This window comes from Scyliorhinus torazame, chromosome 17 (assembly GCF_047496885.1).
Source record: "Scyliorhinus torazame isolate Kashiwa2021f chromosome 17, sScyTor2.1, whole genome shotgun sequence".
Lineage (NCBI taxonomy): Eukaryota > Metazoa > Chordata > Chondrichthyes > Carcharhiniformes > Scyliorhinidae > Scyliorhinus > Scyliorhinus torazame.
In genome coordinates, this window is record NC_092723.1 from 101687461 (window position 1) to 101712685 (window position 25225).

General features: G+C 50.9%; 1 protein-coding gene across 1 annotated transcript in view; it reads left to right on the forward strand.

Moving 5' to 3' along the window:
- The first annotated feature begins 13810 nt into the window (after positions 1-13810).
- Positions 13811-25225, forward strand: part of LOC140394025 (uncharacterized) — a 654493-nt gene continuing 643078 nt past the window's right edge. The window contains exons 1-4 of the mRNA XM_072480809.1: positions 13811-13999; positions 15001-15051; positions 16550-16710; positions 25063-25133. Of these exons, the coding sequence (XP_072336910.1) occupies positions 13948-13999; positions 15001-15051; positions 16550-16710; positions 25063-25133 (335 nt within the window). The 5' untranslated portion in view covers positions 13811-13947. The remainder of the gene's footprint in view (positions 14000-15000; positions 15052-16549; positions 16711-25062; positions 25134-25225) is intronic.

A 25225-nucleotide genomic window follows, 5' to 3' on the forward strand; every position in this document is an offset into this window, starting at 1 on the left:
GGGATGGGCGTGTGTGAGTGAGGGATAGGTGTGTGTGTGAGGGATGGTTGTGTGTGAGTGAGGGATGGGTGTGTGTGTGTGAGGGATGGGCGTGTGTGAGTGAGGGATGGGTGTGTGTGTGAGGGATGGGCGTGTGTGAGTGAGGGATGTGTGTGTGAGGGATGGGGTGTGTGTGAGGGATGGGCGTGTGTGTGAGGGATGGGTGTGTGTGTGAGGGATGGGTGTGTGTGTGAGGGATGGGTGTGTGTGTGTGAGGGATGGGTGTGTGTATGAGGGATGGTTGTGTGTGTGTGAGGGATGGGCGTGTGTGAGTGAGGGATGGGTTTGTGTGTGAGGGATGGGTGTGTGTGTGAGGGATGAGCGTGTGTGAGTGAGGGATGGGTGTGTGTGTGAGGGATGGGTGTGTGTGTGAGGGATGGGTGTGTGTGTGAGGGATGGGTGTGTGTGTGTGAGGGATGGGCGTGTGTGAATGAGGGATGGGTGTGTGTGTGAGGGATGAGCGTGTGTGAGTGAGGGATGGGTGTGTGTGTGAGGGATGGGTGTGTGTGTGAGGGATGGGTGTGTGTGTGTGAGGGATGGGCGTGTGTGAGTGAGGGATGGGTGTGTGTGTGAGGGATGCGCGTGTGTGAGTGAGGGATGGGTGTGTGTGTGAGGGATGGGTGTGTGTGTGAGGGATGGGTGTGTGTGTGTGAGGGATGGGCGTGTGTGAGTGAGGGATGGGTGTGTGTGTGAGGAATGGGTGTGTGTGTAAGGGATGAGCGTGTGTGAGTGAGGGATGGGTGTGTGTGTGAGGGATGGGTGTGTGAGTGAGGGATGGGTGTGCGAGTGAGGGATCGGTGTGTGCGTGAGGGATGGGTGTGTGTGTGAGGGATGGGTGTGTGAGTGAGGGATGGGTGTGTGTGAGTGAGGGATGGGCGTGTGTGACTGAGGGTTGGGTGTGTGTGAGTGAGGGATGGGCGTGTGAGTGAGGGATGGATGTGTGTGTAAGGGATGGGTGTGTGTGTGAGGGATGGGTGTGTGTGGGAGGGATGGGTGTGTGTGTGCCGGATGGGTGTGTGGGTGTGAGGGATGGGCGTGTGAGAGTGAGGGATGGGTGTGTGAGTGAGGGATGGTTGTGTGTGAGTGATGGATGGGTGTGTGTGTGAGGGATGGGTGTCTGTGTGAGGGATGGGTGTGTGAGTGAGGGATGGGTGTGTGAGTGAGGGATGGGTGTGTGTGTGAGGGATGGGTGTGTGTGTGAGGGATGGGTGTGTGTGTGAGGGATGGTTGTGTGTGAGTGAGGGATGGGTGTGTGAGTGAGGGATGGGTGTGTGTGTGAGGGATGGTGTGTGTGAGTGAGGGATGGGTGTGTGTGAGTGAGGGATGGTGTGTGTGAGTGAGGGATGGGTGTGTGAGTGAGGGATGGGTGTGTGTGAGTGAGGGAAGGGTGTGTGTGAGTGAGGGATGGGTGTGTGTGAGTGAGGGATGGGTGTGTGTGTGTTAGTGAGGGATGTATGTGAGTGAGGGATGTGTGTTAGTGAGTGATAGGTGTGTGTGTGTGTTAGTGAGGCATGTGTGTGTTAGCGAGGGATGTGTGTGTGTTAGTAAGGGATCTTTGTGTGTGTGTGTCATAGTGTGGGATGGATGTGTGTGTGTGAGTGAGGGATTTGTGTGTTAGTGAGGGATGGGTGTATGTGTGTTAGTGAGGGATGGGTGTGTGTGTGTGAGTGAGGGATGGTTGTGTGTGTGAGGGATGGGTGTGTGTGTGTGTGAGTGAGGGATGTGTGTGTGAGTGAGGGATGGGTGTGTGTGAGTGAGGGATGGGTGTGTGTGTGTGAGGGATGGGTGTGTGTGAGGGATGTGTGTGTGAGTGCAGGATGGGTGTGTGTGTGCCGGATGGGTGTGTGTGTGAGGGATGGGTGTGTGTGTGAGGGATGGGCGTGTGTGAGTGAGGGATAGGTGTGTGTGTGAGGGATGGTTGTGTGTGAGTGAGGGATGGGTGTGTGTGTGAGGGATGGGCGTGTGTGTGTGAGGGATGGGTGTGTGAGTGAGGGATGGGTGTGTGAGTGAGGGATGGGTGTGTGTGTGAGGGATGGGCGTGTGTGAGTGAGGGATGTGTGTGTGAGGGATGGGGTGTGTGTGAGGGATGGGCGTGTGTGTGAGGGATGGGCGTGTGTGAGTGAGGGATGTGTGAGTGAGGGTTGGGTGTGTGTGTGATGGATGGGTGTGTGTGTGAGGGATGGGTGTGTGTGTGTGAGGGATGGGTGTGTGTATGAGGGATCGTTGTGTGTGTGTGAGGGATGGGCGTGTGTGAGTGAGGGATGGGTGTGTGTGTGAAGGATGGGTGTGTGTGTGAGGGATGAGCGTGTGTGAGTGAGGGATGGGTGTGTGTGTGAGGGATGGGTGTGTGTGTGAGGGATGGGTGTGTGTGTGAGGGATGGGCGTGTGTGAGTGAGGGATGGGTGTGTGTGTGAGGGATGGGTGTGTGTGTGAGGGATGGGTGTGTGTGTGTGAGGGATGGGCGTGTGTGAGTGAGGGATGGGTGTGTGTGTGAAGGATGGGTGTGTGTGTGAGGGATGAGCGTGTGTGAGTGAGGGATGGGTGTGTGTGTGAGGGATGGGTGTGTGTGTGAGGGATGGGTGTGTGTGTGAGGGATGGGCGTGTGTGAGTGAGGGATGGGTGTGTGAGTGAGGGATGGGTGTGTGTGAGGGATGCGCGTGTGTGAGTGAGGGATGGGTGTGTGTGTGAGGGATGGGTGTGTGTGTGAGGGATGGGTGTGTGTGTGTAAGGGATGGGTGTGTGTGTGAGGGATGGGTGTGTGTGTGTAAGGGATGGGTGTGTGTGTGAGGGATGGGTGTGTGTGTGAGGGATGGGTGTGTGTGTAAGGGATGAGCGTGTGTGAGTGAGGGATGGGTGTGTCTGTGAGGGATGGGTGTGTGAGTGAGGGATGGGTGTGCGAGTGAGGGATGGGTGTGTGTGTGAGGGATGGGTGTGTGTGTGAGGGATGGGTGTGTGAGTGAGGGATGGGTGTGTGTGAGTGAGGGATGGGCGTGTGTGACTGAGGGTTGGGTGCGTGTGTGAGGGATGGGTGTGTGAGTGAGGGACGGGTGTGTGAGTGAGGGATGGGTGTGTGTGTAAGGGATGGGTGTGTGTGTGAGGGATGGGTGTGTGTGTGAGGGATGCGTGTGTGTGTGCCAGATGGGTGTGTGGGTGTGAGGGATGTGCGTGTGTGAGTGAGGGATGGGTGTGTGAGTGAGGGATGGTTGTGTGTGAGTGATGGATGGGTGTGTGTGTCAGGGATGGGTGTCTGTGTGAGGGATGGGTGTGTGAGTGAGGGATGGGTGTGTGAGTGAGGGATGGGTGTGTGTGTGAGGGATGGGTGTGTGTGAGTGAGGGATGGGTGTGTGTGAGTGAGGGATGGGTGTGTGTGTGAGGGATGGGTGTGTGTGAGTGAGGGATGGGTGTGTGTGATTGAGGGATGGGTGTGTGAGTGAGGGATGGGTGTGTGTGATTGAGGGATGGGTGTGTGAGTGTCGGATGGGTGTGTGTGAGTGAGGGATGGGTGTGTGAGTAAGGGATGGGTGTGTGTGAGTGTGTCCAATATGAGTTCTGAAGAAGAGTCTCTTTGGACTCGGAATGTTATCTCTGCTTTTCTCTCCACAGATGCTGCCAGACCTGTTGTGGTTTTCATGGTCTGCCCGTTGTAGTTCCCGACTTTTGTGTCCTGTCTCCCCTCAAGGAAAATCATGCCACGATCTCTGGCAACTTTGGGCTGTATCAATTCAGGTCTCTGGCCAGTGGATGGTGCTGTGGCAGCTAATGGCTCCACTCCAGGCGTCTGTTTATCTCCACTCACCTAGCTCTCATTCTGGAGAGCTCAACCTTTGAAATTAATTTTGTCATTGATGTTTAATATTGTACCTAAGGGGATATTTCTCCTTTATCTTATCCTATTCAATTTTCCTGGGACCCCTGTAAATGGCAAGGGGAACATAACCAGGTGCTATAAGGGTGGCAAGGTAGCACGGTGGTTAACACAGTTGTTTTCCAGCGGCAGGCTCCTGGGTTTGATTCCTGGCTTGGGTTGCTGTGTGGAGTCTGCACGGTCTTCCCGTGTCTGCGTGGGTTTTTCTCCGGGTGCTCCAGTTTCCTCCCACAAGTCCTGAAAGACGTGCTGTTAGGTAATTTGGACATTCTGAATTCTCCCTCCGTGTACCCCAACAGGTGCCAGAATGTGGCGACTGGGCGATTTTCACAGTAACTTCATTGCAGTGTTAATGTAAGCCTACTTGTGACACTAATAAAGATTTTTATTATCATAAAAGAGAATTATATTTATTTTGAATTTTTGTCGGTAGAAAGCAAAATATTATAGCAGGTGCTTTTTTGATGATCATCGACCTGAAACATGAACTCTGTCGCACTCTCCACAATGCAACTTAACCTGCTGAGTATTTCCAGCTCTTTCAGCCTTTATTTCAGATTTCCAGGATCTGCAGTATTTTGATATCATTTAAGACTGCTGGTGTATATTTCTATTTATCCAAATCTCAATCCGTACCAATCTAAAAAGATTAAAGTGCTCCAGAGATAAGTATTGAGAAAAGTCTTAAGGTTTTAACTTAAATTGTGCTTTTTATTAATCTCTTGAGAGACTATGTCAACTTCAGCAATGTTTCGTGTTCCTGGGATATTCAAGGGGGCATTGGATGATTATGTGAATAGAAACTATCTAAGACAGGCACTAAGTCATGATGCTCATTTGGAGAACTGGTGCAGACACGATGGGCCAGGCCATTATTCAATGCTGTAATCATTTTAGTGGGCGAAAAATATTCAAGAAGTGTCGGAAGGAAAAACTTTGGGAATGTAACACAGAAAAAGAAGGGAAAATGTACTTGATTTTAACTCACGGTGAAGGTTGGGGTGGTTTCAACATGCACTCACTGGCCCAGCTTTCAGGCCCAGAGGGTTTTAACTCCCCAAGTCTTGTCTGTATATTGTCAGATTGTCAGTCAGCTGTGCACTCAAAATCGGTTGGCAATAGGGCTGAAGTCGGCAGGTAGGCAAGTTCGGGCGGTCAAATGGCACTGGGCCAGGAGCAAACAGAGACACAATCACAAGCAGATAAGTGTCAGGGTGGGGATTTTGGAGCCCTTGTTCTGAACTCCTACATCAGAGGAAATAGATTCTCTCCATTAACCCATTCAACAACCTTCATCAGATTTTTAGTCAGTTAGGGAATCGAAGGTTATGAGGATAAGGCGGGAACGTGGAGTTGAGGATTATATCAGATCAGTCATGATCTCATTGAATGGAGGAGCGGACTCGATGGGCTGAAATGCTTACATCTGCTCCTATATCTTATGGTCTATTAGTGATGCACGATCAATGACCACTAAAGCGAGGTTGTAGTCCAACTGAAGGCTTTAATAAGCTAAATGTTTCCCCCAGCAGCTCAGGTACAGAATGAGGGCTGCTGGGGCGGCACGGGTTCTTATACCCTGCCTATCAGGGCGGAGCTATTATACACTCTAGCCAATAGAAAGCATACAGTTTCCACCAATGGTGCTTTAGCCTATCAGGTACCGTAATACCTATAATACCACATTCACCCCTGTTAAAAAAAGAGTCCGGCGGGAGTGGTGGCCAGCAACTACAAAACATAACAACATGGTATAATTAGTTATGGAGGTACCGTAAAACCTCCGTACAGTGTTTAGTAACTATTTACAAGTCTGGCAGCTATGTACATTTGATGGTTAATATTTAAAGATTACAGTTAAAATGAAGTGGAGATGCCGGCGTTGGACTGGGGCGAGCACAGTAAGAAGTTTTACAACACCAGGTTAAAGTCCAACAGGTTTGTTTCGATATCACTAGCTTTCGGAGCGCTGCTCCTTCCTCAGGTGAATGAAGAGGTATGTTCCAGAAACGTATATATAGACAGATTCAAAGATGCCAGACAATGCTTGGAATGCGAGTATTAGCAGGTGATTAAATCTTTACAGATCCAGAGATGGGGTGAATTGTGTCAAGCCAGGACAGTTGGTAGGATTTCGCAGGCCAGATGGTGGGGGATGAATGTAATGCGACATGAATCCCAGGTCCCGGTTGAGGCCGCACTCATGTGTGCGGAACTTGGCTATAAGCTTCTGCTCGGCGATTCTGAGTTGTCGCGCGTCCTGAAGGCCGCCTTGGAGAACGCTTACCCGGAGATCAGAGGCTGAATGCCCTTGACTGCTGAAGTGTTCCCCAACTGGAAGGGAACATTCCTGCCTGGTGATTGTCGCACGATGTCCGTTCATTCGTTGTCGCAGCAATCAGTCGGTCGGGGGCCCTGGTCGTCCTCTGTGATCGTCGGAGCCTCGGTGGTGACTCCGGTGGAGGCTCGGGCGTCTGTGACTCCGGGAGCGTGGCTTTGATCTCCATGGCAGCTTCGTCACCCCTAGATGGCGCTGATGGGGAAAACGGCTGACCTGGGAAGGGAGTGCCTGCGGGGGGCATCGGTGGGTTGGGGGGCCGAGGCAGGGGCGGCGGAAGGACCGATCCTCCTGTAAGGTGCTGCGGTGGGGGGGAGGGGGGGACTGGTGGCTGGAATGTGCGTGGAGTTCCGGCGGGTGCCAGGTTCCGAAGGGAGCCCGTATCTTGTCGGCCATCGGGGTATGCCACATGGGCGTACTGGGGGTTAGCATGGAGCAGATGCACCCTCTCGACCAACGGGTCCGACTTGTGCGCCCGCACGTGTTTTCGGAGCAGGATGGGTCCAGGTGCTGCCAGCCAGGTCGGGAGCGAGGTCCCAGAGGAGGACTTCCGAGGGAAGACAAGGAGACATTCGTGAGGTGTCTGATTGGTGGTCATACAAAGTAGTGACCGGATGGAGTGGAGGGCATCCGGGAGGATATGTTGCCAGCGGGAGACTGGGAGGTTCCTGGACCGTAGGGCCAGTAGGACGGTCTTCCAGACTGTTCCGTTCTCCCTCTCTACCTGTCCGTTACCCCGGGGGTTGTAACTGGTCGTCCTGCTCGAGGCTGCAGAAAGATTTAGACAGTTTAGGAGAGTGGTCCAAGAAATGGCTGATGAAATTCAACATGGGCAAGTGCGAGGTCTTGCACTTTGGAAAAAATAGAGGCGTGGACTATTTTCTAAACGGTGACAAAATTCATAATGCTGAAGTGCAAAGGGACTTGGGAGTGCTAGTCCAGGATTCTCTAAAGGTAAACTTGCAGGTTTAGTCCGTAATTAAGAAAGCAAATGCAATGTTGTCATTCATCTCAAGAGGCTTGGAATATAAAAGCAGGGATGTACTTCTGAAGCTTTATAAAGCATTAGTTAGGCCCCATTTAGAATACTGTGAGCAATTTTGGGCCCCACACCTCAGGAAGGACATACTGGCACTGGAGCGGATCCAGCGGAGATTCACACGGATGATCCCAGGAATGGTAGGCCTAACATACGATGAACGTCTGAGGATCCTGGGATTATATTCATTTGAGTTTAGGAGGTTGAGGGGAGATCTAATAGAAACTTACAAGATAATGAATGGCTTAGATAGGGTGGATGTAGGGAAGTTGTTTCCATTAGCAGGGGAGACTAGGACCCGGGGGCACAGCCTTAGAATAAAAGGGAGTCACTTTAGAACAGAGATGAGGAGAAATTTCTTTAGCCAGAGAGTGGTGGGTCTGTGGAATTCATTGCCACAGAGGGCGGTGGAGGCCGGGACGTTGAGTGCCTTTAAGACAGAAGTTGATAAATTCTTGATTTCTCGAGGAATTAAGGGCTATGGAGAGAGAGCGGGTAAATGGAGTTGAAATCAGCCATGATTGAATGGTGGAATGGACTCGATGGGCCGAATGGCCTTACTTCCACTCCTATGTCTTATGGTCTTATGGTCTTATGGATACCCTTGCTGAGCAGGAATTGATGCAGTTTGTCGCTCATGAATGTAAGTGGGGAACCCGAACAGTGCAAAAATGCTATGGAGGGCCTTGATGACGGTGGTGGCGGTGATGTCGGGGCAGGGAATGGCGAATGGAAACAGGAAGTATGTGTTACGGTCAGTGGAGGGGAGGGGGCCTTTGCAGTCCATGATGAGGCGTTCCAAGGGACGGGAAGCCTTTATCAGGTGCGCTCTCTCTGGCCGGTAGAAGTGCGGTTTGCACTCTGCGCAGATTTGGCAGTCCCTAGTGGCTGTCCTGACCTCCTCGATGGAGTACAGCAGGTTGCGGGTCTTGACGAAATGGAAAAAGCGAGTGACCCCGGGTGGCAGAGGTCCTCGTGGAGGGCTCAGAGGTGGTCCACTTGTGCGGTGGCGCCACGGGACAGGGCTTCAGGAGGCTCGTTTAGCTTCCCGGAACGATACAAGATCTCGTAGTTGTAGGTGGAGAGTTCGATCCTCCACCGCAAGGTTTTGTCGTTTTTTATCTTGCCCCGCTGTGTATTATCGAACATGAAAGCAACCAACCGTTGGTCAGTGAGGAGAGTGAATCTCCTGCCGGCCAGGTAATGCCTCCAATGTCACACAGCTTCTACTATGGCCTGGGCCTCTTTTTCGACTGAGGAGTGGCGGATTTCGGAAGCATGGAGGGTACGGGAGTAGAAGTCCACGGGTCTGCCCGCTTGATTGAGGGTGGCCGCCAGAGCTACGTCGGACGCGTCGCTCTCGACCTGGAAGGGGAGGGACTCATTGATGGCGTGCATTGTGGCCTTTGCAATGTCTGCTTTGATGCGGCTGAAGGCCTGGCGGGCCTCTATCAACAGGGGAAAAGTTGCAGAAATGGATCAGGGGACGGGCCTTGTCCGCATAGTTGGTGTCCCACTAGGCGTAGTAGCTAAAAAACCCTAGGCAGCGTTTCAGGGCCTTGGAGCAGTGAGGAAGGGGGAACTTTTAACGGGGCGCATGCGTTCAGGGTCGGGGCCTATAACTCCATTTCGCACTACGTAGCCGAGAATGGCTAGACGGTCGGTGCTAAACATGCATTTATCCTTATTGTATGTTAGGTTAAGGAATTTAGTGGTCTGGAGAAATTTTCGGAGGTTGGTGTCGTGGTCCTGCTGGTCGTGGCCGCAGATGGTGACATTATCGAGATACGGGAATGTTGCCCGTAAACCGTACCGGTCAACCATTCAGTCCATCTCGCGCTGGAAGACCGAGACCCCATTGGTGACACCAAAGGGAACCCTTAAGAAGTGATAGAGCCGCCCGTCTGTCTTGAAGGCAGTGTATTTGCGGTCACTAGTGTGGATGGGGAGCTGGTGGTAGGCGGACTTGAGATCCACCGTGGAGAAGACCTTATAATGCGCGATCCTGTTTACCAGGTCAGATACACGGAGGAGAGGGTACGAATCCAGCTGCGTAAACCTGTTGATGGTCTGACAGTAGTCGATGACCATCCTATGCTTCTCCCCGGTTTTTACCACCACTACTTGAGCTCTCCAGGGGCTGTTACTGGCTTCAATGAATCCTTCCCTCAGTAGCCTTTGGACCTATAACCTAATAAAGATCCGGTCCTGGGCACTGTAGCGTCTGCCCCTGGTGGCGACGGATTTGCAATCCGGGGTGAGGTTCGCAAACAGGGAAGGAGGGTCGGCCTTAAGGGTCGCGAGGCCGCAGACAGTAAGGGGGGGTATAGGGCCGCCGAATTGGAAGGTCAGACTTTGAAGGTTACACTGAAAGTCTAACCCCAGGAGTGTAGCCGCGCAGAGGTGGGGAAGGACGTAGAGACGGAAATTTTTGAACTCCCTTCCCTGGACTGTGAGGTTTGCTACACAAAACCCCTTTATCTCCACTGAGTGGGAACCAGAGGCCAGTGAGATTTTTTGATTAACAGGGTGGATGAAGAGGGAACAGTGCCTTACCGTGTCAGGGTGTATGAAGCTCTCCGTGCTCCCAGAGTCGATTAGGCAGGACGTCTCGTGCCCGTTGATGAAAACGGTTGTCGTAGCGGTTGAGAGTGTTCGAGGCCGAGACTGATCCAGAGTCACCGAGGCCAATCGCAGTAGTTGAGAGTTCTGTTCGGGCAGTGTGCGGTCAGCCGAGCTGGGGTCCTGGGGGTTCATCCAAGATGGCATCTCCCATTGGTCGCACATGGCCGGGGGTGCACAAAATGGCGGCGCCCATCCCTCCAACGTGGCATCCGCGGAACAAGATGGCGGCGCCCGGGGTCCGCACGAGGGCCTGGGTAATGGAGGTGGTGGCAACCACTGGCCGCACGGGGCCCGTGGAGAAGTTTGTGGTTGCGGTCCGCATTGGCCGCTGGAGACCGCGGCCACCGCTCGTGCCTGACATACCCCCACGAAATGGCCCTTTTTGCCACATCCCTTGCAGGTGGATGCGCAGCCGGGCAGCACTGGCGGGGGTGCTTGGCCTGCCCGCAAAAGTAGCAGCGAGGCCCCTCGGGGTTTCCAGGCCGCCTTGCAGTGCAGGCCTGTGGGAGGATGGGGAATGTCTTGGAGTCGGCTGCGGAGGGGTTCCACGCTGCCCAGGGCACTGCCGTGCGGTCGGGAACGTAGGCGTGGGCGTTCCTGGAGGCCACGTCCGGGGAGCCTGCAAGGGCATGTGCCTCCCTGAGACCCAGGGTATCCTTCTCTAACAGGCGCTGGCGGATTTGTGATGAAAGCACACCTGCCACGAAAGAGTCCCGGACTAAGAGTTCCGTGTGTTCGCTTACCGAAACTTGCGGGCAGCCGCAGCTTCTTCCCAGCACCAGGAGTGCACGGTAGAATTCCTCCAGTGATTCCCCAGGGGTTTGTCGCCTTGTTGTAAGCAGGTGACGGGCGTAGACCTGGTTTACCGGGCGAATATAGTGTCCTTTTAGCAGCTCTATTGCTGCATCGAAGTCTTCCGCTTCCTCGATGAGGGTGTAAATCTCCGGGCTCACCCTTGAGTGCAGGACGTGCAGTTTCTGCTCTCCCGTGGGTGCGTTTTTGGCTGTCTCGAGATACCCTTTAAAGCACGCCAGCCAGTGCTTGAAGATCGCCGCTGAGTTTGCCGCGTTGCGGGGCTAAGTTGCAGGCACTCCGGCTTGATTCGTAGCTCCATCCTTTCTTCTTAAAATCTAGCTTATTAAATTGATGCACAATCAATGACCACTAAAGCGAGGTTGTAGTCCAACTGAAGGCTTTAATAAGCTAGATGTTTCCCCCAGCAGCTCAGGTACAGAATGAGGGCTGCTGGGGCGGCACGGGTTCTTATACCCCACCTATCAGGGCGGAGCTATTATACACTCTAGCCAATAGAAAGCATACAGTTTCCACCAATAGTGCTTTAGCCTATCAGGTACCGTAATACCTATAATACCACAATTAGATCTTCTTTTAATCTTCTATATTCAAGGGAACATAAACCTTTGGAAGTATGAAATGTGTATTCACTTTTAGCCCCAGAGTCATACGTTGAATCAGCACTACACTCCATCCAAGGACAGCTTGGTAAGGCAACTGCTCAGCCCAAGACTGTACAAAACTATAGAGTCGTGAACACAGCCCAGTCCAGCATGCGAACCGGCCTCCCATCCATTGACTCTGTCTACACCTCCCGCTGCCTTGGGAAAGCAGGCAGCATGATCAAAGACCCCTCGCACTCGGGTTATGTCTCTTCCATTGGGCAGAAGATACAAAAGTCAGAGAACACGCGCTAACAGATTCAACAGCAGCTTCTTCATTGCTGTAACCAGGCTCCTGAATGACCCTCTAATGGACAGAACTGATCTCTCTACACATCTCTACTGTTGTATCACTATGCTCCGTATGCTTCATCGTATGTTTATGTTTTGTTCATCTATGGAGCGATCTGCCTGGACTGTACGCAGAACAATACTTTTCACTGACCTCGGTACAAGTGCCAATAAATCTAAATCTAATTCTAAAATACATCACCCTGGCGCTGTTGTGCAGCTGAACGTTACATATTTAAAGGCTTTCCCACCCAGATCACACCGGACAGACCTGGTTAACACTCCTCCCAAAAGAATTGTATGATGTCTAGTAGGTATGCAAAAAAAATCAACACTACAATAATAGATGCATGAACTGAGTGACTAAGTGAGAAATATGGAACCATTTATTTTAGGAAGAGGAAGGAGAGTATCTCTATTTATTATGTTCAGATGACTGGAAAACAAAGTTGTGGAAGTTCTCTTTCCAGCTACTCACCACCCCAACTTGGAAACATTGCCGTTCCTTCACTGTCGCTGGGTCAACATCCTGGAACTCCCTCCCTAACAGCACTGTGGCTGTACCTACACCACAGGGACTGAAGCACTTCAAGAAAGCAGCTCACCACCACCTTCTCAAGGGCAATTAGGGATGCAAACAAACGTAGAAAATAGAAGCAAGAGGAGACCATTCGGCCCTTCGAGCCTGCTCCGTCATTCGTCATGCCTGATCATCAAGCTCATAGATCACAGAATCAACCATGTAGAAGGAGGCCATTTAGCCCATTGAGTCTGCACAGGCCCTATCTAAGCCCATACATCCACCCTATCCCCGTAACCCCACCTAATCTTTTTGGACACTAAGGGCAATTTAGCATGGCCAATCTACCTAACCTGCATATCTTTGGACTGTGGGAGGAAACCGGAGCACCCAGAGGAAACCCACGCAGACACGGGGAGAACGTGCAGACTCCGCACAGACAGTGACCCAAGCTGGGAATCGAACCCGGGACACTGGAGCGGTGAAGCAACTGTGCTAACCACTGCGCTATCGTGCAAGTTCAATATCCTGATCCCGTCTTCCCCCCCTATCCCTTGATTCCTTTAGCCACAAGAGTTCATTCCTTCTTGAAATTACACAATGGAATGGGCAATAAATGCTGGCCCACCCAGCGATGCCCACACCTCAAGCAGAAATATTTTTAAAGGTCATGTTTCGACTATACAAAAGTTTGTTTTGAGCACAGCTGGAATAGAATGAACAGTTCTGGACATCACAACTGAGGAAGCATTTATTGGTCTTAGAGGGCGTGCATGGTGGATTCACCAGAGTGAAAGCCAGTCTAATGTTAATTTACCAGGAAGGATTAGATAAACCAGGTGTTCCTGGGTGGTTGAAATTGATACGGTCAAGGGGTCGAAGTTTGTAACATTTCAAGCTGAAAGGCGGGGGGGGGGGGGGGGGGGGTTGGAGAGAGAGAGATACACTTCCCACTGGCTGTTGAAATCAGGGCACTGGGATAAGAATGAACCTTTCAGGAGTGAAATTAAGAAACAGGTCGACACACACAGGGTGGCGCAATTCGGAAGATCGCTTCTGCAGACAGCAAGTGAGGCTGAGATTGGCGTATTTCTGGGATGTGGGGGAGTGGATGGAGCTAGATGACAGATCAGCCATGATCCCAGGTGACAGGCTCGAGGGGCTGAATGGCCTCTTTCTTTACAGGAAAGAAACGACCACTAGAGCTAATCGAACATTCTTGACCCAGATTCAGTCCACAAGAAGCTGGTCTGATACTTAACACCAAGAAAGAAGACAGCCCCTGTACTTAAACAGAAACTTTAATCAAAGCGGAGATTTAACATCCTGCGACCTTAAATCAGAATGAACCTTTCAGTTTAAATCAATACATAATATTAGTTTTAAAGGGAACTCTTCTGCTTGTGTTTGCATCATTGAGGTTTCCTGTGTTTTTTTTCTCAATATAATTTGATCTGTCTTTTTTTGGATACAACCCGACTGGGTATTCGCCTGCTGGATGTTAACTTTTCCGAACCAATCAGAATATTAGCCAAACAACAGAGGCCCCAGGATTGGTGGAAAGTTTCAAGCGGCTACCCCCCCCCCCCCCCCATTTCCAACTCCCTCCCTCTCGCCGCCTGGGCGAAGGAGTCAATGTTGGGATCTCGCCGCGGCTGAAGAGTTCCACTCACAGCCCCAGGGGGGAGGGAAACAACAGCTTCCTCCTCCTCCTGCTGCAGGAACTGCCTCGCAAATGTGGGACTGTCCCAGGAGATTTAGCCTGTGACAAGTATGAGGCTGCAGGCGGTTCTCTTTCTCTGGGCGGCTGTCAGCGCCTTTGGCAGTAAGTTTACATATATATATATATATATATATATGTGTGTGTGTGTGTGTGTGTATCCCATCCTCTATCTGGACAGAGTCTGTACCAGTTCCATGTTATTTTCCAATCCAACATTTATTCCATTGCTTAACAAACTGCGGTTCAGTGCGAGTGGGTTTAACAAAAACAGAATCTAATGAGATTACTGAGCACATGAACAGGGTCCCCGCGGTGCCTCTGTCTGCCTGACTTGTAGAAACTTCGCTGTGAACTATGAGCAAAGTGTGTGTATGTGTGTGTGCAGAGTGAATTAGCCAATTTGAATGACTGACCTACTGCAGGAGGCGGTGCTTTTGTCTGTTTCAGTGTTTGTTAACTAGCCCAGAGTAGAAACGGTATTTCAAAATGATTTTTGATTTTGTTTTGGAAACAAATTGTGTCATGAATTCCCCCCTTTAAAGTGAAATAATCTGGAGTTAACATCCAGGAGAGTGCTGGGGAGGAGGGGGAACTCGAGCACCACATTCTCCAATTAGATTCTGCACCAGATATGTATCATCCAAGATGTTGGATTGGGAATGGTACAGTCGGGGATGAAGTGTTGCCTTGTTCCTCTGACACCCAAAACAAGTTGGCACTCTCATTTACAAGAGGGGAGGTTGGAGGTGGACTTAGTTTTGTCGCTGTTGCATTAATCACACCCCAGTGATTGTCCGAGAGAAAGGGTAGCCCGGCTCCTCTGGCTGTCTGGTCTTTCGGCCCCTCTTTGAATGACTGACAACACCCCACCCCCCTAAAATGTAAAACATTTGCACCCAGCCCTTCTGACATCGCAGCCACTGGGCCAACCAGTCCAGATATAATCTGTAAGAGGATGGGGTGATGTTTCAACTTTGTTTCACAGTCCATTAGCCATCCTGATTACACCCCCCCCCCCCCCCCCCACAAATCTTTAAAAAGAGCCTATTGCCATGGAATTCATTGAGCTGTTTTTATGTCTTGTCTGTTTTGTTTAACTCTAGGAAATGTAGCGAAACCTCGACCAGGTATTCCCTGTGTGGCCACTTGCACGGGTAAGCACCAGTTATCTTAATATGTGCAGGGATTGGGAAATCCTGTCAAAATTGACTGGAGATCTTTGACTAACAGTTGTGGGATCAGTGTTATTCACACACACACTCTCTATTAACTACAGCCATTTCTGTAATGATATTGTAATGTGTTGCCATTCAAACTGTGCTGATAGTCACTGGGATTGGGAGCAGCATTCCTGCCCTTCATTGGAAGTGTGGGGAGCACCGCTGACAAACTGGAATAACATAAGTTGTTATCCAGCCTTCCCTCCCCAGCTCCGCTCTCTGCCCGCCCAGACAGACCAGCAGTGTGGTTTCTGCATTACCGAATGAAAGATTGGCAGCCAAAAACTTAGTCACTGCCGAACGGGCCTGGGTACAATAATCGTACTGTTGCTGCAACTCAGCTCTGCCCAACTCCAGAGCAGCAAAGACGAGCAGTTTTCCAACAGGAAAAGGGAAATCCTTCGTGTAACTAGGCGGCTGCTTGCATTTATCCTCAATTATCATTCATCATCATTATTATCATCACCACTTCAGTGTCCACTGTCCTTCCCTCTCAGACCCTGGTATGTTATGTCGACTGTTACAGATTGCTTCACCTGAAATTTGTGGACTAACATCATATGTGTGCATTTTGAAGTCCTTCAATATTCTGAGTGACTAGTAAAATATTTTTGAAGCACCTCTTTGTTGTTAACTTTTAAAAAAGAATCTTGGGGTAACAGTATGCCTGAAATGACTGCAGCCAATGTTGCTGGACAAAGACACAAAGCCAGCATTTCAGTCCAAGTGCGAAACAATCCAAACTGAATGCAATAAGCTTCCATTAAAACAGGAGACAGGCCCACATTTCTCTACTAGGAATGTCAGAAGTAATTCCTGGCCTAGCACTGGGCAAATGGATTTTTTTCCAGGATAGAGAACGGATTTAAAATCTAACCGGTGCTGAAATGATATGGAATTTGAGAGATTTTTTAAAATTCTGAAATCGAATAGCCCTAAACACACTGAAAACGCAGGAATCAACTTCAGCTGCCGCTTCCCATTGCATGTTCTGTTCACACTAAGATAACTCTGGCAAACTGGAGGATTGCAGCTCACTCAAAGAAAATCTGCTGTTACCTTCCAGCTCACTTTGTTGCTATCTATTGCTCATTTTCACTTGCATTTCGACCTGAGGGTTGTTTCCTGATCTGCCTGTAATATTATTGCCGCAAATGAATCAACCCAGGTTTGGCCAGTGGTCTGCATTCAACAAAAATGCAGACTGTATATTATTATTCACTGCCATTGGCAGCAGTCACTTATGGCAATCTCTTTCCTGAGATTCTGTGGAGCTAAGTGAAAGAAGTCTTGATGCTTCAAAAATGTTTGATTAGTCATCGTGGAGTGTCAAAAAAAAGCAAGGAAGTGTAAATGCAATGCATGTGCTTCATTTATTATTCAACATTTTAGTCTATCACTGTAAAATCAACTCATTTTATTATTCCGTCAGGTACCAATCAACTGAACTACCAGAAAGGGTTCCGATATACCTACAAATACACAACTGCCACAAATAGCTTCCTGCAGGGCAGTTCACACGAGAGCAGTGGAGTAGCAATAGAATGCTTCGTGAATATCGATGTTCTTGACAAGTGCCACCATATGTTAACGGTAGGTATCCTTATTGGATTTACTGTTTCTGCTGTTAGATTAGAATCACTACAGTATAGAAGGAGGCCATTCAGCCCATCATGTCTGCACTGATCCTCTGAAAGAGCACCCTACCTAGGTCCACGCCCCACTCCATCTCTAGAACTTTACCTAATCTTTTGGACACTAAGGGGCAATTTAGCATGGACAATGCATCTAACCTGCACATCTTTGGTCTATGGGAGGAAACCAGAGCACCCCGAGGAAACCTCGGCAGACATTGGGAGAACGTACAAACTCCACGCAGACATTCACCCTAGGCCAGCATTGAATCCGAGGCCCTGGCACTGAGAGGCAGCTGTGCCACCGTGCTGCTCGTATTGTCTTCAAGTACATTACACTGCAGGTGGACCTTATTCTGGGAATGTTGTAGCTGTATTTTTCTCATCCACAGGTGACTGGGATTCACACTGCAGGGCTGGTAGCCAAGCAAGAGAGCTAGCCTCCAGAAAGGTGTTGGTGGGCCCCTTGATTGAGTCATGTGGGCTAGGGAAATTACCAGAACCTTGCAAAGTAAATACATGTGTTACAGTTTTTTAAATATCCCGTCCACCGTAAAGGCCCATATAGTCTGTCCGAGGTGTTCAGGCTGCTACTTTTCAAATTATTCTGGGGACCTCAAACACCCAATATCCTATGGAAGATGATGAACCACCTTGAGGCCAATGATGTCAGTAAGATTCCTTAGTGGTTTACACCTTCACTAGGATTCCTCTTGTATGGACTGATATCACAATCTGCAAACAGACAAGTCTTCACTATAGCCTATTGCGTTATTTGGCATTTCAATATAGAATCATAGAAGAAGCATAGAATCCCTACAGTGCTGAAGGAGGCCATTTGGCCCATCGAGTCTGCACTGACTCTCTGAATGAGCACCCTACCCAGGCCCAATCCCCTGCCATATCCCTGTAATCCCACCTAATCTTTGGACACTAAGGGGCAATTTTGCATGGCCAATCCACCTAACACGCACATCTTTGGACTGTAGGAGGAAACCTGAGCTCCCGGAGGAAACCCACGTAGACATGGGGAGAACATTCTAACTCCACAAAGGCAGTCAGCAAGATTGGAATTGAACCCGGGTCCCTTGAGATGTGAGGCAGCAGTGCTAACTACAGTGCCACCATGCCACTGAAATATAATCTCTTTTGGCCCAAAGATATGCCATGGGTTTGCTGCCAATCACAGTACATCCTAGTCATTGGCACTTGCCCAGGGAAATCATTTTGGCAATCGTTGATAGCTATTTTCAAGCAATGGGGTGGAAAAGAACAGTTTAAAATGGATTTTTGTTTTGAATGCCCCTAGCAGAGGAATGCAAACCTGATCCCACTTAATCCCCCTAATGATCTTCTTGCTGTTGCATCATAGCTTTCTGTTTGCAGCCATCTGCTCTATAACTAACAACTCCCGTTCTCCGTGCAAGTAACTGAAGGTCTGCTCACTGAGTCATTGGCCAGCAGGATTCAGATATTTTCTGCTAACAGAGCGGGGAAACCATTGAGCACGTCATCCGCCAGATCCTCAACCCAGCCTCCGTCGGTCGATATTCTTCTTTTGAAAGATCTTTTAGGCTCAATCACCCATCGCGGGAAGGTCATCAGGGGCTAAAAGTGGTAGTTGTCAGTCTCCTGTGACGCTGACCTTTGGCCCAAAACAGCTAACACAAAGTAGTCCAACGTTCCCCGGCAGTGTTGAATAATGCAATTGAGAAAACAAAGAGTGCTTTAGTGTATCTGAAACAGAAAGTTATCATATAAGCTGCAAATGTATAGGGTGTTATGCTGCAATTGTATAGGGTGTTGGTGAGGCCGTATTGTGTTCAGTTTTGGTCTCCTTACCTGAGAAAGGACATATTGGCACTGGAGGGAGTGCAGAGGAGATTCACTAGGTTGATCCCAGAGTTGAGGGGATTAGATTATGACGAGAGGTTGAGTAGACTGGGACTGTACTCATTGGAGTTTAGAGGGATGCAGGGGGGGGGATCTTATTGAAACATATAAAATTATGAAGGGAATAGATAGGATAGATGTGGGCAGGTTGTTTCCACTGGTCGGGGAAAGCAGAACTAGGGGGCATAGCCTCAAAATAAGGGGAAGTAGATTTAGGACGGAGTGGAGGAGGAACTTCTTCACCCAAAGGGTTGTGAATCTCTGGAATTCCTTGCCCAGTGAAGCAGTTGAGGCTCCTCCTTTAAACGTGTTTAAGAAAAAGATAGATACCTTTCTAAAGAATAAAGGGATTCGGGGATATGGTGTACGGGCTGGAGAGTGGAGCTGAGTCCACAAAGATCAGCCATGATCTCATTAAATGGCGGAGCAGGCTCGAGGGGCCAGATGGCCTACTCCTGTTCCTAGTTCTTATGTTCTTATGTAATCCTGATTGCATTTTAGACATTCTTGGAATGTTGAAAGTTTTTAACCTCAGCTGAATTACATTTTGAAGGCCATTGCCAGTCATGTTATTCCATGTGGGCAGCACGGTAGCACAAGTGATTAGCACCATGGCTTCACAGCGCCAGGGTCCCAGGTTCAATTACCCGCTGGGTCACTGTCTGTGCGGAGTCTGCACGTTCTCCCCGTGTATGCGTGGGTTTCCTCCGGGTGCTCCGGTTTCCTCCCACAGTCCAAAGACGTGTAGGTGAGGTGGATTAGCCATGATGAATTGCCCTTAGTGACCAAAAAAGGTTAGGAGGGGTTGTTGGGTTACGGGGATAGGATGGAAGTGAGGCTTAAGTGGGTCGGTGCAGACTCGGTGGGCCGAATGGCCTCCTTCTGCACTGTATGTTCTATATACAGCAGATAAGTTGTGATTGAATAAGCTACATCCTTATCTCTGTGTGGGTGGCACAGTGGTTAGCACTGCTGTCTCACAGGGACCCAGGCTCAAGTCCGGACTCGGGTGACTGTGTGGCGTTTGTACGTTCTCTCCATGTCTGCGTGGGTTTCCTCTGGGTGCTCTGGTTTCCTCCCACAGTCCAAAGGTGTGTAGGTGGATTGTGTGGTATTATAGGTATTACGGTACCTGATAGGCTAAAGCACCATTGGTGGAAACTGTATGCTTTCTATTTTTTAGAGTGTATGATAGCTCCGCCCTGACAGGCAGGGTATAAGAACCCGTGCCGCCCCAGCAGCCCTCATTCTGTACCTGAGCTGCTGGGGGAATCATCTAGCTTATTAAAGCCTTCAGTTGGACTACAACCTCGCTTTAGTGGTCATTGATCATGCATCAATTTAATAAGCTAGATTTTAAGAAGGAAGGATGGAGCTCCGAATCAAGCCAGAGTGTCTGCAACTTAGCCCCCACGCGGTGAACTCAGCGACAATCTTTAAGCACTGGCTGGCGTGCTTTAAAGGGTATCTTGGGATGGCTGAAAACGCACCCACTGGAGAGCAGAAACTGCACGTCCTGCAATCAAGGGTGAGCCCGGAGATTTACACCCTCATCGAGGAAGCGGAAGACTTTGATGCAGCAAAAGAGCTGCTAAAAGGATACTATAGTCGCCCGGTAAACCAGGTCTATGCCTGGCACCTGCTTGCAACAAGGCGACAAACCCCTGGGGAATCGCTGGAGGAATTCTACCGCGCACTCCTGGTGTTGGGCAGAATCTGCGGCTGCCTGCAGGTTTCGGCGAGCGAACACACTGAACTCTTAGTCCGGGACGCTTTCGTAGCAGGTGTGCTATCGTCACAAATCTGGCCAGCGCCTGTTAGAAAAGGACACCCTGGGTTGCAGGGAGGCACAGGCCCTTGCAGGCTCCCTGGGCGTGGCCTCCAGGAACGCCTGCGCTTACGTTCCCGACCGCGAGGCACCCCCCGGGCAGCGTGGAACCCCTCCGCGGCCGACCCCGAGACTTCCCCCATTTCCCCACAGGCCTGCGCTGCAAGGCAGCCTGGCAACCCCGAGGGGCCCTGCTGCTACTTTTGCGGGCAGGCCAAGCACCCTCGCCAGTGCTGTCCGGCCCGTGCATCCACCTGCAAGGGATGCGGCAAGAAGGGCCATTTTGTGGGGGTATGCCAGGCGTGGGCAGTGGCTGCGGTCTCCAGCGGCGAATGCGGACCGCAACCACAAACTTCTCCACGGGCCCCGTGCGGCCAGCGGTCCCCGCCACCTCCATATCCCAGGGCCACGTGCGGAACCCGGGCGCCGCCATCTTGTTCCGTGGACGCCACGATGGAGGTATGGGTGCCGCCATTTTGTGTACCCCCAGCCATGTACGACCAATGGGAGATGCCATCTTGGATGAACCCCCAGGACCCCAGCTCGGCTGACCGCACACTGCCCGAACAGAACTCTCAACTGCTGCGATTGGCCTCGGTGACTCTGGACCAGTCTCTGCCTCGAACACTCTCAACTGCTACAACGACCGTATTCATCAACGGGCACGGGACGTCCTGCCTAATCGACTCTGGGAGCACGGAGAGCTTCATACAACCCGACACGGTAAGGCGCTGTGTTCTCCTCATCCGCCAAGTTAATGAAAAAATCTCACTGGCCTCCGGTTCCCACTCAATGGAGATAAAGGGGTTTTGTGTAGCAAACCTCACAGTCCAGGGAAGGGAGTTCAAAAACTTCCGTCTCTACGTCCTTCCCCACCTCTGCGCGGCTACACTCCTGGGTTTAGACTTCCAGTGTAACCTTCAAAGTCTGACCTTCCAATTCGGCAGCCCTATACCCGCCCCCCCCCCTTACTGTCTGCGGCCTCGCGACCCTTAAGGTCGACCCGCCTTCCCTGTTTGCGAACCTCACCCCGGATTGCAAATCCGTCGCCAGCAGGAGCAGACGCTACAGTGCCCAGGACCGGATCTTTATTAGGTCAGAGGTCTAAAGGCTACTGAGGGAAGGGGTCATTGAAGCCAGTAACAGCCCCTGGAGAGCTCAAGTAGTGGTGGTAAAGACCGGGGAGTAGCATAGGATGGTCATCGACTACAGTCAGACCATCAACAGGTTTACGCAGCTGGACGTGTACCCTCTCCCCCGCATATCTGACCTGGTAAACAGGATTGTGCATTATAAGGTCTTCTCCACGGTGGATCTCAAGTCCGCCTTTCACCAGCTCCCCATCCATACTAGTGACCGCAAATACACTGCATTCGAGGCAGATGGGTGGCTCTATCACTTCTTAAGGGTTCCCTTCGGTGTCACCAACGGGGTCTCGGTCTTCCAGCGCGAGATGGACCGAATGGTTGACCGGTACGGGTTACGGGCAACATTCCCGTAGCTCGATAATGTCACCATCTGTGGCCACGACCAGCAGGACCATGACACCAACCTCCGAAAATTCCTCCAGACCACAAAAATCCTTAACCTTACATACAACAAGGATAAATGCATGTTTAGCACCGACTGTCTAGCCATCCTCGGCTACGTAGTGCGAAATGGAGTTATAGGCCCCGACCCTGAACGCATGCGCCCCCTTATGGAGTTCCCCCTCCCTCACAGCTCCAAGGCCCTGAAACGCTGTCTTGGGTTTTTTAGCTACTATGCTCAGTGGATCCCCAACTACGCGGACAAGGCCCATCCCCTGATCCAATCCACCGTCTTTCCCCTGTCGATAGAGGCCCGCCAGGCCTTCAGACGCATCAAAGCAGACATTGCAAAGGCCACGATGCACGCCATCGACGAGTCCCTCCCCATCCAGGTCGAGAGCGATGCGTCCGACATAGCTCTGGCGGCCACCCTCAACCAAGCGGTCAGACCCGTGGCCTTCTTCTCCCGTACCCTCCATGCTTCCAAAATCTGCCACTCCTCAGTCGAAAAGGAGGCCCAGGCCACAGTAGAAGCTGTGCGACATTGGAGGCATTACCTGGCCGGCAGGAGATTCACTCTCCTCACTGACCAACGGTCGGTGGCTTTCGTGTTTGATAATGCACAGCGGGGCAAGATTAAAAAAAACGACAAGATCTTGCGGTGGAGGATCGAACTCTCCACCTACAACTACGAGATCATGTATCGTCCCGGGAAGCGAAACGAGCCTCCTGACGCCCTGTCCCGCGGCACATGTGCCACCGTACAAGTGGACCACCTCCGAGCCCTCCACGAGGACCTCTGCCACCCAGGGGTCACTCGCTTTTTCCATTTTGTCAAGACCCGCAACCTGCCCTACTCCATCGAGGAGGTCAGGTCAGCCACCAGGGACATCCAAATCTGCACGGAGTGCAAACCGCACTCCTACCGGCCAGAGAAAGCGCACCTGATAAAGGCTTCCCGTTCCTTTGAACGCCTCAGCATGGACTTCAAAGGCCCCCTCCCCTCCACCGACCGCAACTCGTACTTCCTGAATGTGATTGACGAGTACTCCCGGTTCCCATTCGCCATCCCCTGCCCTGACACGATCGCAACCACCGTCATCAAGGCCCTCCATAGCATCTTTGCACTGTTCGGGTTCCCCGCTTACATACACAGTGATGGGGGTCCTCCTTTATGAGCGACGATTCCTGCTCAGCAAGGGCATCGCCTCGAGCAGGATGACCAGTTACAACCCCCGAGGTAACGGACAGGTAGAGAGGGAGAACGCAAAGGTATGGAAGACCGTCCTACTGTCCCTCCGGTCCAGGAACCTCCCAGTCTCCCGCTGGCAGGAAGTCCTCCCGGATGCCCTCCACTCCATCCGGTCACTGCTTTGTACGACCACCAACCAGACACCTCACGAACGTCTCCTTGTCTTCCCTAGGAAGTCCTCCTCTGGGACCTCGCTCCCGACCTGGCTGGCAGCACCCGGACCTATACTGCTCCGACGGCCGACAAGATACGGTCTCTCTACGAGACCTGGCGACCGCCGGAACCCCACGCACATTCCAGCCACCAGTCCCACCCTCCCATCCACCGCAGCACCTTACAGGAGGATCGGTCCTTCTGCTGCCCCTGTCTAGGGCCCCCCGCAGACGCTCCTTTCCCAGGTCAGCCGTTTTCCCCACCAGCGCCATCCAGGGGTAACGAAGCTGCCATGGAGATCGAAGCCACGCTCCCGGAGTTACAGGCGCCCGAGCCTCCACCGGAGTCCCCACCGAAGCTCTGACGATCACAGAGGACGACCAGGGCCCCCGATCGACTGATTACTTCATTTTGACTGTAATCTGTAAATATAAACCATCAAATGTACATAGCTACCAGACTTGTAAATAGTTACTAAACACTGTACGGAGGTATTACGGTACCTCCATAACTAATTATACCATGTTATGTTTTGTAGTTTCTGGCCACCACCCCCGCTGGTCTCTTTGTTTAACAGGGGGTGAATGTGGTATTATAGGTATTACAGTACCTGATAGGCTAAAGCACCATTGGTGGAAACTGTATGCTTTTTATTGGTTCGAGTGTATGATAGCTCCGCCCTGCTAGACGGGGTATAAGAACCGGGCCACCCCAGCAGCGCTCATTCTGTACCTGAGCTGCTGGGGGAAACATCTAGCTTATTAAAGCCTTCAGTTGGACTACAACCTCGCTTTAGTGGTCATTGATCGTGCATCAGATTGTTCATGCTAAATTGCTCCTTAGTGTCAGAGGATGTGCAGGTTAGATGGCTGGTTTAGCACAGGGTTTAATCGCTGGCTTTGAAAGCAGACCAAGGCAGGCCACAGGGGCAGCATGGTAGCCTTGTGGATAGCACAATTGCTTCACAGCTCCAGGGTCCCAGGTTCGATTCCGGCTTGGGTCACTGTCTGTGCGGAGTCTGCACGTCCTCCCCGTGTGTGCGTGGGTTTCCTCCGGGTGCTCCGGTTTCCTCCCACAGTCCAAAGATGTGCAGGTTAGGTGGATTGGCCATGATAAATTGCCCTTAGTGTCCAAAATTGCCCTTCGTGTTGGGTGGGGTTACTGGGTTATGGGGATAGGGTGGAGGTGTTGACTTTGGGTGGGGTGTTCTTTCCAAGAGCTGGTGCAGACTCGATGGGCCGAATGGCCTCCTTCTGCACTGTAAATTCTATGATGATGACAACCACATTTTTGTTAATTGTGCAGGAGCGAGTATGCACTGGGCTAAATCGCTGGCTTTTAAAGCAGACCAAGGCAGGCCAGCAGCACGGTTCGATTCCCGTACCAGCCGAGAGGAGATCAGCTATGATCGTGTTGAATGGCAGAGTGGGCTCGAGGCGTTGAATTGCCGACTCCTGCTCCTAGTTCTTATGTTCTTCACCATCAAACTCAATGAGTGTGTTTAACACTTTAGGACTGAAGAACTAAAAATGATGGTATTAAATTGGTATCTTATTGCTCAAATGAACAGATGTAGAGATTGGATGATTAAATATTACAATTCAGGACATGGCCTGTTTGTACTTGCAATTCTAAATGGTCAATTTATGCTTTCAGCTAAAAAATACACAGATTAAAGGATCAATGTCAAATGAGGTGGAACTTCTCCCAGGTCAGGAAAAGCTAAGGTACGGTTTAAAAATGTTTTAATGAACTTAAATTCAATTTTGATGATTTCTTTAAACTGTTAGTTACAGGCCTGTTATGCTGAGAGATTGTG